Genomic DNA, 20,073 nt, shown 5'->3' with positions numbered 1-20,073 from the left:
CGATTGGAGATTGGTGTCCTACCGGCCCTCCATCGTCGTCGTCGTCGTCGATTGCTCTGGACCCGGGCAACAATAGCTGCTCCTGGCGCCCCCTCCTTCCTCACCCTCGGAGACATCGTGCACAATTTCATGGCGAAGTCCGCCACCAGGGCGCACCATGCCACAACCACAGATCTCACAGCACCACAGGGCACCATGCCACTGTTCGCGCCCACCATTGACACCGCCCAACAATGGCGCCTCGGCCACAACCACGCGGCCTGTCCATGGCTCTGGTCCCTTGCCGAACGTTGGTAGCGCATGACAGCAAAGCCCACGAGCGAGGCGACGAAATCCGAGGCGTAGAGCAACAGCATGCCGAGTCGACTCATTAGCAGGACCATGTCGGTGCCATGCTACAGCTTCGTCTCCAGCTCTAGCTGCTTTCGTTAATAACGTGACGGAACTTGGAAGTAGGCCAGGTTCACACCGTGGAACTCGGAGTTGGCTAGGAAGACCATCGGACGACGGCGCCTGCAGACGAGACGCCGCCACAAACAATGACAAAAGGGAGAGAGTGAAAAAGTCCGAATGGATTTATAAATAGTTTAGGATTATCTATGCAAAATGCTTACTACCATTTAATTATTTTGTTTAAAATGGTCAAATCAGCTTAAAATTGTAAATGCAAAATAATAAATCACAAGTATTAGAAAAAATGGAACGGAATTGATATTTTCTATAAACTAGATTTACACAATATCATATTAGATTTGTAGATTTCTTAATATGTTCGTTTAATCCGCAAGCCATGGCGTAGTCATCTACGTGGATAAATATGAGTGCCCTCCTAGCGGGCATCTATCTAGTATAAAGAAACAATTACTTCAATCATATGCAAAATATTTATAAGGAAAAAATAAATTAATTACTTAACTATGACTTATTATAACAACAAACTGAAACAAAATATTTATCTCAACTTGAATATGCAAAAGAAGATTCCCCTCAATAAACTGGGTACACTATGGAGTACAAATGTTATAACAAAATTAAAACAATATTATTTTAAAAAAATCCCAGAGGAAAGTCTCTAGCAGGAAATATCTGGACCATCACCTGAGATTAGAGGGACCTGCAGAACAGAAGTTTGCATTAACACCTTTTGGACCTACAATGTCTAAGACCACGTTTCCAACATACCGTATGTCCACTTCTTGGCGAAGCGCTTCCCCCAATGAATCCAAAAGTGAATTCTGTATGTAGCACTAAAAGAACTACATATAAGGAAAAATTATTCTTTTTTAATAAGAAATACAACATTGTTTCTACTAAGCCAAATAGACTAAAAATCGAGAGTAAAGTTACTCAACCACACCCCTCTAAAAAACGTAGTAGTAGTGAAATGTTGTAGAAGTTAAAAGGTGGAAAGGTCCACAGACATAGATTCCCTTAGCGCTCTATTCATTTGGGCTGGTTTGGCTTATAAACCATAGCTGAAAGTACTGTTGACTGATTTGATGTGAAAGGAAAATATTATTCGTTGGCTGATAAATCATGGCTTATAAGTCAGAGTAAGCGGACATGCTGTAGAAATGTGAATCTTCTGACTTCCAACGTACTTCACTGACAGAGAGTACTTCTTCCTAAAGTTATGCTTAGCGGACCTGTATTTTCTACTTGTAGATTTTTTTTTTTTATATAAAAGGCCCAGACCCCGCCTGTTGATCCTTAGGAACCCAACTTTTTAAAAGGTGTTTTTGGTGCTTGAAAGAAAGACATGGTATAGGTAGGTAGTGGCTACGTAACATATGTTAAAATTTACGAGGAGCACGAGAGAATTTCTTTTTACATAGTGCCAAGTTCTGGAATTTGGGGCAACTAAACATGGCCTCGATCTTTATCGTTGCTTTCTGTTGGCAGGCAGCAGGACAGACAGGACGATGCCGGCTGCCCTCATCGTCGTCATATGCCCAGCTTGGTTCCAGGCAGCGGTACCTGAATAGTAGCAGTACTAGGAGTGTACCTCGGGGGCCCTGCCTCACGGCCTGAAAAAAGGAAAAAGGACGCACTGTGCTAGATTGCGCATTAGTATTTGGGTTCTAGAAATGTTTAGGCTCGGGCGTCCGATCGCCTCTGTCAGTGGGCCGCGACATCAACCTGAATGGCTCGACATTTCACCGCTCGCTTAACTGAGAATTGTTTGTTTTCTAAAATAAAAACTAAGAATCATTCAGCCAATCTACTCCAGACAAGATCAAACCGTACTATCCACTTATCGAGTTCTTCTCGCCACCGCGGCATGGTCCACAACGATCCCTCCAGCGCGGTGTTATTCATTGTGCCCGGCCACCCGTCTGTCTTCATCCTTCCTCCCCACCACACTTGAGCGCCACCGCATGGCTGCTTCGCTTTCCACCGTGCTCACCGACCGATGCGTATGGTTTCCATTCTGCATCGTGCCCTCACCCGCTTTTGTCCCTATCTGGCGGCAGCTCGCGCTAGGAGCGGCGACCAATCGGCCTCCCCCCTCTCTCTCCCCATGGCGCCCGGTCCATTGCCTCCCTCGGCGACGGTCTCCGGCAGTGATGCATACGAGATCGGGTAGGGAAGACTCCCCCAGCAGAGACGACTCGCCCAGCAACGGCTACGATGACGGTGGCCAGGATGCAGATTTTTGGAATCGGCCGTTTCCCCGCTTTGTGTTGTGTCGTACGGAAGAAGAAGAAGAAGAAGAAGGGTGAAAACCGCATGTTACAAGAGTATGATTTTAGTGTTTCAAATGTTTCAGAGGTATGGCAAATGTTAATGTTGCAAAAGTAGATCGGGGTGTTACACATGCTGTAATGACTATACACGTATGTTTTAAGTATATATGTTCCAAATGTTTCATCTGTCCAGACGTACGTTGCAAGTGTTTTATTTGGATGTTTCAAAAGTAGATCTAGATGTTGCATATACATGCATGTTGCAAGCATATGTTTCAAGTGCTTTTTGGTGTTTCATGCGTATGTTTGCAAATGTTTCATCTGGATGTTGTATATGTTTGCAATGGATGTCAAATGTTTTTTCAGGTGTTTTCGTAAGTGCTTCAGATACTTCTTTCAAAGTGTTTCATTTTATCTGTCTTCTTTTACATGTTGTAACTTTTACATCTGTTTCAGATCGAGTGTTGTACATGGAATTCGCATGAAAAGCGGTTGGCTGCGCGTGGGCGACGTCAAGGACGGGCACGAGCCCACTGCTGAACCGCTCGGCTCGCTCGCTGTGCAGCCACCGTTCGGATGGCAGGGCCCGGATCGGACGCTAGCAAGTCCGGTTGGTTCCCCAGAGGCCAAAGCCAAAAGCGAGCGGATAAGATTGGTGACTGGACACTGAATCTGAATCCTTCAATTAGCATGCGTACATCGTGCATGGCCGTGTGTGTCGGGTCAGGGCGTCGGGCCACGGCCGGGCCGGCGCGTCGGTTCACCGTACGTCGAGCGCACCAACGCTGGCATGCATGGTAGCTGCCTCCGATGTCCGATCCGGCGCCACACTCCATAGCTAGCTTGGGTTTGGGTGTCTCTCATACCAATTCGTTACCCTACTAGCATGAGCGTAGGATGCAGCAGAGGCGAATTAAGATTTAAGCATAAATCCTCAATTTTCTTTTCATAGGATGAGCGGTGAGTCAGCCAGCCAGGTGTCATGCTCATGCATGCATAGCAGACGCATGGCGAGCCGTACGTGTCGACGGGATCAGCCCGTCAGGCGGTCAGCTCGCAGCCACGGCCACTGGCGCTCAATCGGGGCCGGGACAGGAATCGCCACGCGGACCACCCCGACAGCGATTGCGCCGCGGTGGGATGGAAAATGCAGCAGCACAGCAGGCCAGTTCGGCCCGCAGGCCTGCCCATCGGGCTACACTGGCTGATGGCTACGACTACAAGAAAAGCAATGCACCTGGCCACCTGGGTTTAAGGCATCCAAAGATCTGATCCTTTTTGCTCATTGCCAAAGACAACCAAAAGCAATGCACCTGGCCACCTGGGTTTATAGGGTATCCAAAGACCTGAACCATTTTGCTCATTATTGCCAAAGACAACCAAATGATTCTGAATGATATCTGCACTGATGCACATGGCCACATCACATGGGGCATATACAATACAAGGATCCATGTTAAACTATACACAAACAGAACAGACAACCAAGCTGCACAAGCACCAGCACCACAAAGGTCCACAGCCATCTATGAATGATGATGATCAGTTCAAAAGGCAACTCAGCATGAAAAATGACAGAAAAAAGATTTGCACTTTCTGACATACTAGCTTATTCCATTTATTCTACCTCGAGAAACATTTACGCGTCCAAAATTGTTCCATCAAAAAAGTTGCCTCCTAACACCGGAGAGAGAGAGAGTTTTACTCCCCCTCGTCTCGTGCAACTCAGTTGACAGCAGCAGCCGATCCTTAGGTACAAGAAAGAGCCTTATCGCACCGGGCGCACGGGTGGGCTCAATGGAATAATCGAATGGGATCTATATATACAAGGGGCGGGGAGCCTAGGCTTTAACTACACGGGCCTTGCTTATCTGATGAGCTAATGAATCTGGAAAGAATGGGGATATGCGTACATGCACGCGCCTTGGATGGATGGGTTACATCTCGCGGAGCAGGTTGCTGATCTTGCGAAGCTCTGTCAGGGCAGCCATCGCAGTGACCTGCCCTTTGCCTCCCAGGATGTTGTTTGAGAAGTTCTCCATGGCGCTTGGCTGCGCGTGGTCTTGCTGGAACGCTGATTCGATCACCTGTGTACATGGCAACCAAGATAATGTTATTCTCATGTCTTAGACAACTTTCAGGATGCAGAAGACTAAATTAAACAATACTAGAGGGGACTTCAAAGCACAAGCTGCATTTACTCTAAAACACAAAATGCTGACTGGTTACAATCCTATCTCTAAAACATAGAAATTGTCATCAGCAGTAGTATGGACTTCTATCCTATCTCTAAACATAGAAATTCTCATCAGCAATAGTGTGGACTGCTAGCAACAACAACCTTTGGCAAAGAAAAAACAGCAAAGGGCAATAACAGGTGTCCGAAATACAATACCTGGATATTTTCAAGCATGTTCTGTCCAATATTCTTCAGTGTGCCCATCACCTTCTTATTATCACCAGAAGCCAAATTTATGCCGCTGCGGGAGTTATCTGAACTCACATCAGCAGCTGAAGAGCAGGGAAGAACTGCATCATGTTTATCATTTGATGCCTCGGCACTGCCCTTCTCCACATTGCCTTCGGCTGAAGATCTGCCAAACCTTAAGAACAACTGTAGCTTGTTAATAAATGGCTTTCTTTCATTAGATACCGTAGTTCTCTCAGAGGGTCCAACTGGATCTACATTTGTTGCAGACTCTGTTGCTTCTGAGACATTTTTATCCTCACAATTACAGCTGGACGACTCGTCTGCTAGAACTTCATCCCTATCATCATCGCCGGCACATGAATTTGATGTGATGCTACTTCTCTCAGAATCATTATCGTGACAATTCTCATGTTCATTGCCAGCACAAGCGGCATAAAACACCGGAGAATTCTCACCACTAGAACAAGCTTCTGTCCTTTTCGTTGAACTCTCTTCAGCAGGCTTCACCGGTGAATCTATAAGTGGATTGAACTTTGTCACACTTGGTGGGCTTACTGTTAAATTCTCACTAGCTGCCTTTAACTTTAGTTGTGAGGACCTTTCAGAATTCATAAGAGGCTCCTTGTAAATCGATACGATAGGGAATTCATCTTGCTGAAACTTTCCAGCAACTTCACTGGACTGTACTACTTTATCTGAATAAGAGTTCAAAAGACACCGTCTCACTGAATTCTTGGTGTCACTCTTCACACTGACTACCTTAACTGGAGAAGGATCTGACTCTGTCCTAGATAAACCAAGCCTCTTGCTTAAAGATTGCTTTAGTGATCTCTTATAAGAAAGACCCTTATCACTCTCTTTGGGAGCAGTTCCGTCATTGTACAGATTTCTCCACTGCTTTTCCCAGTAGCTCTCAGGTAATGGATGCAACGGAGTCCTTGGAGGAGTTGAAGTAGCAAGATTACTGTAAACCCTATCATAATCACAACTATCCTTCTTTGATAAGAGAGGTGTGGATGATACGTTCGCATCAACAGCAATAGACTGCAGAGATTTAGCTTTCTCAATTAATTTATGCACATCAACATTGTTTGGAAAGTTCAATAATCTCTGAAGACACGACGTATTGATTTCAGTGGCCAGCAGAGATGATCTAAGGTGAAGAATCATAGAGACTGCCATGGCTGCGATGAATGCCCCTCTAGACGAGCACAATATCTTAAAGCTGTATTCTTCATTTTCTCCAAGTAGCATGTCATTGGAGCAAGCAAAAACTTCATCCCATACGACTAAAAGATTGTTGAGGCAGAACTCCCGTCCAAACAAGACCCGCAGCCAACGAAGAGCGAAATACTGTGGTTCTACATCCAGCTCAATGAAATGGCTATGAAGAGATGGCTCAATAATGGATAGCAAATGAAATAAAGATGATGAGGCTTCAATGACAGGCGCTAGACTTGAGCTAGATCCAACCTTGGATGTAGAGAAAAACTCTGCCATGCGGACCACTCCACTACCTCCATCCATCAAACCATCAAACATTGAATAGGCATCATGTTCCATGAACCTTTCAGACAATACAATGCCTAGTTCACCCTCAGCTCCATATGCATCACTAAGTGAAATTATTTCTTTCGTATCCAGGTCAAGCTCATCAAGTGTGTTAACTCTGGAAGCGCTTTCAGAATCATCGCCATTGTCAGCTCCAGAATGCCATTTTGGGTCCTTTCTAGGTTTATAACTAAAAACCATATCTGTATCAGGGAAGGGCACTCCATCAAAATCATCATTGAAGCAATCCTCATGGAGCTTCCTCACTTGAGACAGTTTATCAATGTCAACTTGAAGAACATACACTAGAGGAGCTAGTAGTTCGTGCATTCCTGTGAAAGTAGTCCATAAGTCAGTACATATTTGGCAATCACATAACAAAATGTGGAAAGCTACTAATAATCATGTGGATAAACTAATTAATCAAACTTCAATGCCAACAAAACTACAGTGACATTTATCACAGCTTTAGATTTAGGATCATATAGTAAAAGCAAGTGGTTTTTTCCTTATAAGATAATCTTAGAGCTTATTAATGTATCCTAAGAATTACATCTAAAAATATAATTTTAGTTTATTAAATGATGGTTTCAGCCCCATGGGCATTTCTCAGAGACTGCAAAGCTAACCAGATATGCAACAAAGGCCTACTGTCAGTCATGTACTTAAAAGAGTTGCTTACCTTGGCGATATCCACACTCCGGGTGCTGAAGGCACCACATCAACAGTATTCTCCTCAGCATGGCCTGGCAATTAGGTGTTTGAAAGTAACTACCATCTTCTGGGTATAATCGAGACAAGTCTTGGTCAACTGTCTTCTCCAACTCAGCCCCTCTGAAGAAACGGCCCCAGCTGCTATCTGCACAAGGAATTTAAATAGAAATGTAAGAAATTCAGAGTTTTAGCAGGAAGCATTGGAGCAGAGCATGCAGCATTCTTGCATTTCGCCATTGCAAAGATGCCATTATAAGAAAAATACAGTGTTGCCTGTTTATGCCATATAGAAATAGAACAACACAAGAAATATTATCTAGTTGTAATGGAAAAATCCAGTCTAAATTCAGCAAAGCGTACTGCAATCAAAATCATAGACTTTCCTATCAATTAGTGCCCCGCCCTTGAGCTCCAGTATATTTAAGAAAATAATCTTTTACCATATTTGTTCTTGTTGGTTGTTTGGAGTTAGGGGTCCCCTTCTACTGGTGCAGTTATGCTACTAAGAAAGTCAGTATGTCAAAGTGTTAATAGGCCAGATAAACACTTTTCTACTTTTATATAGATTTCTTACTAATTGCGGACAATACCACTGGAGTTTGTTACCTAAAGCCTGGTTCAGGAAACCTCATTGGTTGGGAAAAAAGAATCTATGATGACAGTGCAAAATAAACATAGTAGTTCCCACTAATATTAATTATTAACAGTCTTGCACAAGTAAACGGGTAGCGAACAAAATACATCCACATTCAGAGGATATATCATCAATTTCATGTTCATCATTCTCGTCATAAAATCATGTCTAGGACGAAATACCTGGGTTCTGAGAGAGCGGGTTGTCAACAACAAGGTTGGATGATCTGTCCTCCTTTGGAAGATGTGGGTCTACCATAAGGCGGCGCCTCAAACTAACATATCTACAAGAAACAAGAAACACCTTCGTCAGTTGAAAGAACCATTGGTCCAATCATAAAGATGACAAGTCGACAACTTCAGCAAGAAGGAACCAGTCCTCCAATTATATACATACGTAGATGACCAGTTCAGCGGCAATTTCTCTCATAGCCACGTGAACAATAAAACAACCATTAATGAGACATGCAAATTTTCAATGAGTTATTTCTTGATACAATAATCCAATTGGAAGCATTTACTCTTAATTATTGCATTGTTTCCTTGGCAAAATACATTTTTTTCTCTCATCATAATCATCAGAGGACGAAAACAACACCCGACCAAACGAGAACCAAACGTGAAGATGAGCCATAGCTCCGCCCGGCTAAGAACAAAGACAAGAGATTCCCGCCGACAAAAACGCACCAAACAGCACGTGGGCCAAGAACAAGAGCCAATCAGCCTCACCTCCTCCGCGAATCCGCGGCGGCGCGGCGGAACTCGTCAACGGAGGCCCCGGGCGACGCCGGCAGGATGCCGAGATCGACCCGCCACCGGACGCTGCGCAGATTCGCGAACCGCCGCCGCCGCCGCCTCTCCTCTTCCGCCATGCGCCTCCCCACTCTTCAGCCGCAGGCGGATTGACTGCCTCCCCAAATCAACAGCCCCGCAGGTGGGGAGAGCCAGCCAAGAGCGGAGCGCCTTTCCACGAGGCCAGACGCTATAAATAGCGTCGTGTATCTGTCCCGACCCAGAAAAGAAGGATCTTTGGTGGAATAAAGATCGGGATTTTGGAGGATTTTGGTGGAGGAGGGGAGAGGTGCAAGGAGATGATTTTTCCTGCCCTCCTGTGCGCTCGCGAGAATGGCGTGGCGCCCGGCCTCGTTGGGGGAGGGGGTGGATGATTTGGCTCCTCCTGGTACTGGTAGAGTGGTCGGCAGGGAGAGACCGAGACAGGGGTGAGCAAGCAAGCGGAGGAACACGGAGGAAGGGGAAGGCCCGGAGGGTGTCTCCTCTTTCTTATTATCTTGCTTGTTTTTTTTCTTTCTATTTTTCGTTTATTAGGAGAAATATAGGATCTAGAAGAAGGTTAGGGACTTTGTCCTCTATTGGATTGGAAGGGAGAGTAGTTAGGGAGGGGGAGATGGTGATGACTAGGATGACTAGTGAGTGATTGGCTAGGTGGCTTGGCTTATTGGCACTATCTCTTGTTCCTTTTGTCTATGTGCTGAGGTGGATTACTTTAGAGAAACATGCAGCATATATTCATGTATTTTCCATGAAATTATTTTTGCATATTATTATTTTATATATATACTTGTGTGGTGGTTTGTGAAGGGAACAAACATGAATGGATGGGAGGAGGGAGGTTGGTATGGTGACGTGTGCTCTTGTTTGCTCTGAGGTCTATTTTGGTGGAGGGATGTGAAACATTAAATTTGTTTGCCCCGCAATGTTTTACCTAAAGTTTAGTACAGTTGATTTCAGGCAAAAGGATTTGTTTTGTGTGGCTTCTATGATTAATAGGAGGGAATGCAAATATGGGTTGAATTCAGGGCACCTATACATCAAATGTTTGGAATCAAAATTCATTTGGGTATTTGATTTATATTTTTTTTGAAGTTTTTTTATTTATATATTTCACCCATGGTCATATCTGTGGTCCCGTTCGGCTTACCCCATATTCGGCTTATTCAAAAAAAATTTCAGCCGGAACAGTGCTTTTCTCTCATAACAATTCAGTCAGTTTCAGCTAAAATTCTGACAACCGAACGAGGCCTGTATCTGAATTAATGCATATTAGATTGTGAAAAAGAAGGATGAGCTCTAGATACGCTATTGGTAGTTCATGCATTACTGTCACTGCAGTTGATGATGAAATGACCCAAGATTGGGCGAATAACCACACGATCGTCGTCCGACCTGTCCGGCAAATAACCATAGTACGAAAACTAATGGCTACGGGACGAAACCATATTGGTTCGTTTGTTTGGCTGGAAAATAAGTCGAAATACTATTTTGACTGATTTACTGTGAGAAAAAAAATACTATTTCGACTCAAAAGACAAGCTTAAAAATACGCAGGCCATTCTCTTCTCTTTGCGAAACGTAACGAAACCTGCAGTGCAGCAACACGCGCAGCAAGTTCCGGCACGTTTCCGCTCTAGCTACAGCTCACCGACGGCGACGCTCGAATCAAGTTCTCTATACGTCTCGCTCATAATTTTGTTGTCTCGTGCAAGTAATGATTTTACTTGGAGTTTTTTTTTATATTTTTTTTTCTCCTTCCACAAGTTCAAAGAGACACGACTAGGCGACGACCAAACTTTTGCGCGGTCAACTGTGTCTGTTTCTTCTCGTCTCTAGCTTAACCGTAGAATTTGAATCTGGGTGGACATGAGTTGAACGAATTATTTGTGTATGCAACTCATCCTAATTAAAATCCTCCAATCTTGTTCTGGAAGGTTTAAGATAACTACGGGCTTGTTCGCTGGTCTGGATGGGTTCAGTCAGCTGGCTGGTCCCCCTACGCGTTACTGTTCATCAAACCAGCTGAACAGTGTTTTTCTCCCACGACAAACAGCCGGAACAGTGTTTTCAGCCAAGTTTCAGACCAGCAAACGGGGTCTACGTATGCTAGCAGGAAAAAAAACACAAAGGAAATAGCTAGGGAGGGGAGAAAATAAGATCAGTTACAATCACAGTGATGTGATGACGGTGTCTGTATTGCTTGGTTCTTGGTAGCTTCGTGATGCATGCTAGCTAGTACTCTCATGGAACATTAGTAGTATGTGCTTGACCGGCACGTTTCAACGACGTCAATTTCCTCTCGCTTTCTTCTTCTCCAACTGGTGGATGCAATGCTCTCTTCCTTCTTGCAATGTGTGGCCCGGTAAACGACGACGCTGACGTGCTTTAGCCGCCAAACTGCGTATTTAAACTGAATGAATTGGTTTTTCATAATCGGCTGCCAATGCAAGAAAGGGAGGCTAATACTGTAATAATTAGGATAACAGAGCTGTCGGTGTCCGAATTTAACTTGGACGTTTCTTTCACTGGAGTTTATTGAGTATTTGAATGGTAGAGGTGGACAAATAGGAGTAGATATGTACTACGGAGTAGTAGCATACATCATCAGAACATGTCATGTTTTTACATGCTTATCTGTCCATCTCCTCATCCGACTCAGCAGGCCGGCTACGGCTGATGCTGACTGTATGTGTATCCCGTTCCTGCTGGTTTGACAGTTTGACTGGGGTATGAGCTCTGGTCCACAATGTCAGAGGCACTTATTTAGGGGCACTTAGACTTATTCGTAGTGTACTTTTTTTTTTACGAAACTGGAGGGGCAAAAAGCCCCTACAGAAAATTTATTGCATAAAAGAGATTAAAACAAAGTACAACAGGGGAGAACAAGAAAAAACTAAAGCCGAAGCTTATAAGAAACAAAGAAAGAAAGAAAGAAAGAAAATGAGAAACAAAAGACAGATTACAGCAGGTTTTGTATCCATAAGTCAAAAGTATCCGAGGGCCTAGCCTTAACCCGTGTAGTTCTCTGAACACAAATGGTCTTGACTTGACAGCAGAAGTATTTTTTTTTAAAACATTGACACAGAAGCAGTGGCAGAGCCACCGCCGGGCCACCCCGGGGGCCGGCCGGGCTCGTCGCGGACGTTCAAAAGGAAAATTTCTTTATATCAAAGTAGAATCCTATGATTTTCTAGCTAAATATTTTTACATAATAAGAATTGCTCAGGCTCCTAAAAGCTTCTGGCTCCGCTAATGAGCAGAAGTATGGTCTATGAACACAGTTGTTACTGCAACTTCGTTTTCAGTTCACTGCCAGAATAAGTGAGCATGTCTTCCCAAAAAGAAAAAAGGAGTAACTGAATGCAGCACAGTAACTTAATGCAGCACAGTAACTTTCTCACTTCTTCAGTGATAGAGGAAGTACACATGTACAACCTTCCAGAGTTCCAGTACCAAAGAGGCAAAGAGCAAATCGTGCTGTCAGTTTGGTCCAGGATGTCCACCACAAAAATAGCAGGCATTATTTAGACCTGACTGAACCAAATTTGCTGCAGGTATTACGTGTGGAATGTTTTCTTATAGAAGACTTTAATTAGAGCAGTTGACTGGCAATGGTACTAGCACTAGGACTGGTCATGTGCTCATCAGTCATCACTACTATTTTCTGGTGCAATTATATTTGTGTCCCTGCCTTGTCTGGTTAGATCCAATACTCAACAGTGCAATAGACATATATCATCTACTCTGGGTGAAATATTCCCGGAGATTATTTGAATCACAAAAATTCAAGAATGTTCATTAGTCATGCGGTCATGCCGGGTCCACAAATTAAACCCCATATATAGCTGGAATTATCCTTAACCACGCATGTGCACCTCTCAGTCATACTCCACGATCAAAATCAACCTTGACTATATCTTTTTGGAAAAAGTCTACTCTACCCTCCAACTATGGGGTGGTCTACATAACCCCCTCAACTATGAAACGGTCTGATTTACCCCCTGAACTTTCCAAAACCGTCTATTTTACCTCCCAGGCGGTTTTCAGAGGCGGGTTGCTACAGTGCCTACATTACAGACAAAATTAGATTTTCTAATTAATGTAAATCTACAGTAAAAGTTTTGTGCTAAAGTGTACCATATTATATATTCACTGTGTAGATCTACTCATGTGGAGTCCAACAAAATTATATTTTCCATTTTATGATTTTTCTGTGATTTACTATGATTTTTCAAAGATTCAGCGGAAATAAGAAAAAAGACAAACCCTGACAACGCAGCAAAACGATGTCACTGTAGCAAAACCACTGTTACTATAGCAAACCGCCGCTGAAACCCGCCTGGGGGGTAAAATAAACGATTTTGAAAAGTTCAGGGGATAAATCAGACCGTTTCATAGTTGAGGGGTTATGTAGACCACCCCCATAGTTGGGGGGTGGAGTAGACTTTTTCCATATCTTTTTTGTTTTCATAAAAAAACTATATTTACTTAGGACGATGAATAGATATCTGGGCGCAATGTTTTCTCGAGTAATTATACATGTTTATATCTTTTTTGTTAAGAATCACCTGTTAATAACATAATAATAGTATATTTTTCAATAGTTAAAAAGACATTCCCTTTCATTCATCTCCGAATTTATTGTCGACACTAGCTAAATTATGTTTCTTTAAAAAAATTAATAGCCATACAAATAATAACATGTTTGTTGTGATTTTTTTTATTTTTAACACTTTTTAAAACTATTTTTAAAACTGACACTATTTTTTTTCTTCAAATCTAACACTTTTGGCCGCACCTATTCGCATGGCGCGGCGAAATCATGTTGCCGCGGCATGCATGGGGGCACGGTAGGAGCGGCGATGTGGCAGCGACCAGAGCCGCTGAACGCTGACATGCTCGGGACTGCCGCGCCGCGGATATGGGCGCGCCACTAACGCGCCACGGCGTATGACGTGACAAGGAGGGGATGATTTGACGGGTTGTAATAATGCTGCTTCTATTACCACAAGCACCAGCACTAGCACTAGGGAGCCGGCCAGGCCAGATCACTTTTTGCGGAAGCAGTCAAAGAGCAACACGTTGGAAGCAAATGTGTCTCTGATAAATGCCTTTTCTCTAGGCGTGTGACGTCTATCCTACCACTTCACATAGACAAAAAAAAAAATTGACGTGACCTTGATATGACCCTACAAGAAAAAGCTGCATACTTAAACCTTGGGTTGGGAAACACAACGAGTCTGTTCGCTGATTGATTTCTAGGCTGATAAGCCCGACTAGTGCTAGTTCGTTGTGAGAGAAAAATACTATTGGCTGAGTGGCTGACTGATAAGCCCCAACAAGCGAACAGGCTGAATAGCTTGAGTGCATATAATCCTACGTGGATGATAACATTTATGTGAGACAGTCAATATTGTATGCGTCCATTGCGCTTACCCTAATGGATCAACGGATCACAGTGCTTGAGTGCTACGGAGTACACAAGTGATTGAGGGGGTGTACACACGCAAAGAATAGATTGAGGGGCTCTCCAGCAGGCTTGTCGCAGTAGCCCAGCCCGGCAAACCCGACCAAGCCTAAAAATACCAAACCCAACAGCCCGTGCATCTTTTTTGGACTTTGGACCGGGCCGAGCTGAACTGAAAAAAGGGGAGTTGTTTTCGGTCTAGATATATCCTGTTCACGACCATTCTATGGGTAAAGTTGGTTAGGCTCAGACTGCCCACACATTTTCTACAGTGGAAAAACTATACTACAACAAATGGGCCTATGGTCTAGTGGTAGGATAGTCTAGTGGGATGCTACCCACCAGGGTTTAAACCCAATTGTTCGTACCTTTTTCTGAATTTTTTTTAAAAAAATTAGGGTACACACACGCGTGCGCGTTCGGTGATACTGCGCGTTTTCCGCGCACTACCCTCAATCTCTTCTTTGCGTGTGTACACTCCCTCAGTCACTTGTGTACTCCGTAGCACTCAAGCACTGTGATCCGTTGATCCATTACGGCAAGCACAATGGAGGCATACAATATTGACTGTCTCACATAAAAGTTATCATCCACGTAGAATTAGATGCACTCTAGCTATTGTGTTTCCCAACCCAAGGTTTAAGTATGCAGCTTTTTCTTGGAGGGTCATATCAAGGTCACGTCATTTTTTTTGTCTTTGTGCAGTGGTAGGATAGACGTCACATGCCTAGAGAAAAGGCATTTATCAGAGACACATTTGCTTCCAACGCGTTGCTCTTTGACTGCTTCTGCAAAAAATGATCTGGCCTGACCGGCTCCCTAGCGCTAGTGCTAGTGCTGGTGGTAATAGAAGCAGCATTATTGCACCTCGTCAAATCATCCGCTCTTTGCCACGCCATGCGCCGTGGCGCGTTAGTGACGTGCCCAGATCTGTGGCGCGGCAGTCCCGACCACGTCAGCGTTCAGCGGCCCTGGTCACTGCCACGTCGCCGCTCCTACCGCGCCCCCATGCATGGCGTGGCAACGTGATTTCGCCGCGCCATGCGAATTGGCGCGGCCAAAAGTGTTAGATTTGAAGAAAAAAAATAAACAGTGTCAATTTTAAAAATATTTTTTAAAAAGTGTTAAAAATAAAAAAATTTATTTGTTGTATCCTTGCTGACGTAGCCGGTCGGTGGAGAGGGGCGGCGGGTCGACCATGCCCATGCGGTGACGACAGAGGCTGGGCCGGGCCAAGCCAGGCGGCCGTGCCTCGGCCGGCTGCCAAAGACGTCAATGGCAGCCGCCAGCCACCGGCCCACCGCCTCCGGACAGGGCCGTTCGGTGAGCCTCCGCTTTTGCTCATGTTGCAAGCCAATGACAGCCTCACAAGTCACAACACTGCACCGGCATGGCACTTTTTAATCGCCAAATTATGCCGCCAATAATTAGCTTGTTAGCTTAGCTCCAAACCAAGCGCAGCATCCTGTCCTCAAATTTTGTCGGTGGTCGCTTTCTGCCACCAGCTCAAGACGTTGTACGCTTGTACTGTTGCTAGTAGAATTGCTATTATGCCTGGTCTAGAAACATTGGTTATTTTGTATGTTTTGTTAAGCAATGTGTCGGTTTTGATCATATGTGTAGTGTTAAAACATTTTCTTGAACATGCTAGAGAGCTCTACATGCCCACTAACTTCTTAAGAGGAGGGAAGACAATTTTATAAAGTAGGTGTCCGGGTTAATCAACGTCTTAGAGTCTGTTTGGATCACATGATTATACAATCTGGATTATGCATAAGATTATTATAATTAGGATTGTAAATTATAATAATCAAGGTGTTTGGATCTCTGAATTACTGTGGTTGGTTAAAGTGAGAAAATTTTATTTTACCCTTTACAAGGGCAGTAAAAGAGAGGAGAAGGCGGGGGATGGGGGATTGGACTTTTAGCACCCATAATCCTACAAAATCATATCTTTCATGGATTATGGGATTACGATATCAGAGATTTTTTATTATAATAATCCATAATATAATCAATTTTGTACGGATCATAACCTTGATTGTATAACCTTATTATTATAATGAGTAAAATGCACTGTAGGTCCTCAGACTATTGGCTCCTTCCCATCTACGTCCTCAAACTATCAAACCAACTATCAAGGTCCCTGATCTATTTCCGCGGCACACGCACGGTCCAGATGCAGCCACGTCAGCCACATAATCCGACGTGGCCGTGCCAGAGTGGCAGATGAAGGGCGAGGTCATCGCATTTTATCAAAAACCCCTCGCGAACGTTGTCTTCCTTACTTTCAACTGCAGCCACCCTCTCCCCCAATCTCTGTCAGCCGAGAGAAGGCAAGGGCGGGCCGGGGCGGCGGCGAACTCGCGGGCAGGGAGAGATCACGAGGGCGGGCCGGGGCTGCGGCGAACTCGCGGCCCCACCAACGTCGGTGTCAACGAGCTCCGCGGTGGGTGCCGCCCGGCCGCACAAATTGCGGTGCGGCGGCACCATGGCAGGGCGTCGACGATTGAAAGGGGAGCTGGCTCCAACTTATGGTAAGTGCCCTAGAGCTGTATCCTATACTCAATGCTATCTGTGCCAGATCAATTTGGAGGCGTAGTAGTTGGTCTGGTAGGCTTGCTTGATATGCTCCGATTCGGTGCTTAATTTTAGGGTTGTTTTCGTTCTTTAGGGCCTGACGATGAAGAGTTTTCTGTGGAAGTGCATTATAATGGATTTTTCTGTGGGTCTGGTGTTGATCGAGTGTACCTCGATGGCAAGGTCGATTGGTTCGACAATATCAAAGTGCAGTACTGGTCTTTTAATGCAGTAGATGAGATATCAGTGGTGCTAGGTTATGATCTGGGTGTTCCAGTGTGGTGGTTGTTGCCTGAGCAGGACTTGTCAACCGGTTTGCGTTTGATTGCATCAGATAAAGAAGCACAGATAATGAAGCAAGTTGCATTTAAGGTCAAGAATTATGTGCTTTATATGGACCATTACAATACTGTTGATGGCAACAACTGGGAGGACATTGTGTACAACCCAATTGCAACCTTACCCAAAGTGATTAGTCCTTCAAAGGTGCCTGCCCCTGCTAGGACAGAATGTGCTGATGGTGATGACAGTGAATGCAGTTCAGATGTTGATTTTGTTGACAGTGACTATGCAGTTCGAGATGATGATGACGACCTTTTTTGTGATGATGTTGATGAAGGTGTGGTTGATGATGGTGCTGCAAAGGGGATAATGGTCAGAGCAGGGAGGAAAAGATTTGGCCCAGTAGACAATGAACCAGTAGGCAAAGAATGGGATGAGTTGGACTCTGATGAAGAAGAATTAGAGCTACCAGAATCTGGTGAAGAGGGTAGGGCTGGGCAGAACATGAGAAGTTTCAGACCTGAAGATTTGCAGAACCCAATTTTTAAAGTTGGCATGAAGTTTGATTCAGTAGAGATGCTTAGAAAGGCAATTACTGAATATAGTATCAAGAATAGAGTGGAGATAAAGATGCCCAAGAATGATAGGACTAGAATCAAAGCTCATTGTGATGAAGAATGTCCATGGTACTTGTATGCTTCAGAAGACAAAAGGGTAGACTGTTTTGTCATTAAGACTTATGTTGGGACTCACACATGTCAGAAAAAATGGGTATTGAAAAGGTGTACTGCAAAATGGCTTGCCAACAAATATGTAGAGAGGTTTAGAGCTGATGAGAAGATGAGTTTGTCAAATTTTGCAAAGACAGTGCAGCTGGAGTTAAATTTGACCCCATCCAGGAACAAATTATCTAGAGCTAGAAGACTGGCTTGGAACTTGATATATGGAGATGAAGTGCAGCAGTACACTGAGTTGTGGGACTATGGGCAGGAACTTAGGAAGACAAATCCAGGAAGCACTTTGTATTTGAAATTGCTTGATGGTTGTTTCAGTTCATTGTATTTCTCATTGGATGCATGCAAGAGGGGTTTTTTAAGTGGATGCAGACCTGTTATATGTCTTGATGGTTGCCACATCAAGACTAAATTTGGGGGTCAGTTGCTAACTGCTGTAGGAATAGATCCTAATGATTGTATATTTCCTATTGCAATGGCAGTGGTTGAGGTGGAGTGTCTTGCTTCTTGGAAGTGGTTCCTAGAGCACTTGAAAGAAGATCTAGGAATAGAAAATACTACACCTTGGACCATCATGACAGATAAACAGAAAGGTTTAATCCCTGCTGTTCAGCAAACCTTTTCTAACTCTGAACATAGGTTTTGTGTTAGGCACCTCTACTCCAACTTCCAGGGGCAGTTCAAAGGGGAAAACCTGAAGAATCAGCTTTGGGCTTGTGCAAGGGCAAGTACAGTGCCAAGATGGAATCAAGAGATGGACAAAATGAAACTACTCAACAAAGATGCCCATGCTTGGTTAGAGAAAATGGCCCCAAACACTTGGGTTAGGGCATTTTTTAGTGAGTACCCAAAATGTGATATTTTGCTGAACAATACCTGTGAAGTGTTTAACAGGTACATTTTAGAAGCTAGAGAACTTCCTATCTTAAGCATGCTGCAAAGGATCAAGGGACAGCTCATGGCCAGACACTACAACAAACAAAAAGAAGTGCAAGAGAAATGGGGAGGGATGCTGATCTGTCCAAAGATCAGGAAGAAATTGGCAAGACATGCAGAGATGGCCAACACATGCTATGTAATACCAAGTGGGAGTGGTGTATTTGAGGTTCATGACAGGGAGTGGCAATTTAATGTAGACATTGGAGGAAGGCATTGCGATTGCAAGAGGTGGAGCTTGATAGGTATACCCTGCAGTCATGCAATTGCTTGCCTGAGGCATGAGAGGATACCTGAGGAGTCAGTGCTGCCCTGGTGTTACTCTACTGAAGCTTTTAAGAAGGCATATGGATGCTACATTCACCCATGCAATGACAAGTCCACTTGGGAAAAGGTTGGTGGCCCACAAGTTCAACCACCTGTGTATGAAAAAAGGGTTGGAAGGCCACCTAAAGCTAGAAGGAAAGCAGCACATGAAGTTGGTGGACCAAATGGGCCAAGACTAACCAAACATGGAGTAACCATGCATTGTAGTCACTGTGGAGAACCTGGGCACAACTCAGCAACCTGTGAGAGAAAGAAAGCAGGAGAACCAGCAGTGAAAAAATCAAGGAAGAAAGCTAGTCCATCTGTGCTAGATCAACATTTCAGCCAACAACCTGCCACTGTCCAGGTTTGTGCAAAACCAACCAAATGCTTAATTGGATGACATTATATGAAACTCATTTGTAACTTTCTTTAGGAGATGAACCTGCAAGAAAGTGTAACACAACCACTTATGTCAACTTTGGAGAACCCAATGGTGTCACAACTGCAAGATGAGGCAACACCTTCTTCCTAGCTCCTAGCACTATTTTTTTCTCCTTTGTAAGACTAATAATTGAATCCCATTGTTGCAGGCTGCCCAAGCTGTGAGGCAAACTGCAGTGAGGCAACCTATTCCAGATTGTGCCTACATCAGCTCCAATCTCCCACCAGCAAGACACATGCCACTTACAACAGCATCCAAGATTGTGAGGGCCAGCAGGGTACCTGCAGAGAAGAAGAAGGCAGCCAAGGCCAAATCCAAGTCCAAGAAAGGGACAAATGGAGAGAAGTGAAGACAGTGTGGTGTCTTACTTTTGTGTAGCAGCTACTGTTTCTTTTGTACAGCAGCAATGGCTGCCTTTTGTCAAGCAGCTAAACTTGCCTTTTGTGCAGTGATTATAGATATATAGATCATTTGCAATGCAAACAGTAGGGTGGTAGAAGGAATGGCCTAAACTA

General features: G+C 44.2%; 2 protein-coding genes across 4 annotated transcripts; one reads left to right on the top strand and one right to left on the bottom strand.

Moving 5' to 3' along the window:
* Positions 1-4,273: 4,273 nt before the first annotated feature.
* LOC136499154 (TBC domain-containing protein C1952.17c-like) lies at positions 4,274-9,284 on the bottom strand. Of its 3 annotated transcripts, none has more exons than XM_066494848.1 (5): positions 8,746-9,284; positions 8,200-8,300; positions 7,352-7,528; positions 5,083-7,001; positions 4,274-4,774 (listed from the first exon to the last, which is right to left on the bottom strand). In XM_066494848.1, the coding sequence occupies exons 1-5, from the start codon at positions 8,886-8,888 to the stop codon at positions 4,625-4,627; spliced, it is 2,490 nt and encodes an 829-aa protein (XP_066350945.1). In that variant the 5' UTR covers positions 8,889-9,284; the 3' UTR covers positions 4,274-4,624. The 3 variants fall into 3 exon arrangements, with proteins under 3 accessions (XP_066350945.1, XP_066350946.1, XP_066350947.1); XM_066494849.1 differs by having other exon boundaries at positions 8,414-8,889; XM_066494850.1 differs by having other exon boundaries at positions 8,704-8,889.
* Positions 9,285-17,581: 8,297 nt separating this feature from the next.
* LOC136498928 (protein FAR1-RELATED SEQUENCE 6-like) lies at positions 17,582-19,715 on the top strand. Its single transcript, XM_066494623.1, has one exon. The coding sequence runs from the start codon at positions 17,642-17,644 to the stop codon at positions 19,514-19,516; it is 1,875 nt and encodes a 624-aa protein (XP_066350720.1). The 5' UTR covers positions 17,582-17,641; the 3' UTR covers positions 19,517-19,715.
* The last annotated feature ends 358 nt before the right edge of the window (positions 19,716-20,073 follow it).

The sequence above is a fragment of the Miscanthus floridulus genome, chromosome 13, assembly GCF_019320115.1.
Source record: "Miscanthus floridulus cultivar M001 chromosome 13, ASM1932011v1, whole genome shotgun sequence".
Classification (NCBI taxonomy): domain Eukaryota; kingdom Viridiplantae; phylum Streptophyta; class Magnoliopsida; order Poales; family Poaceae; genus Miscanthus; species Miscanthus floridulus.
This window is presented reverse-complemented; position numbering and strand designations above follow the sequence as displayed.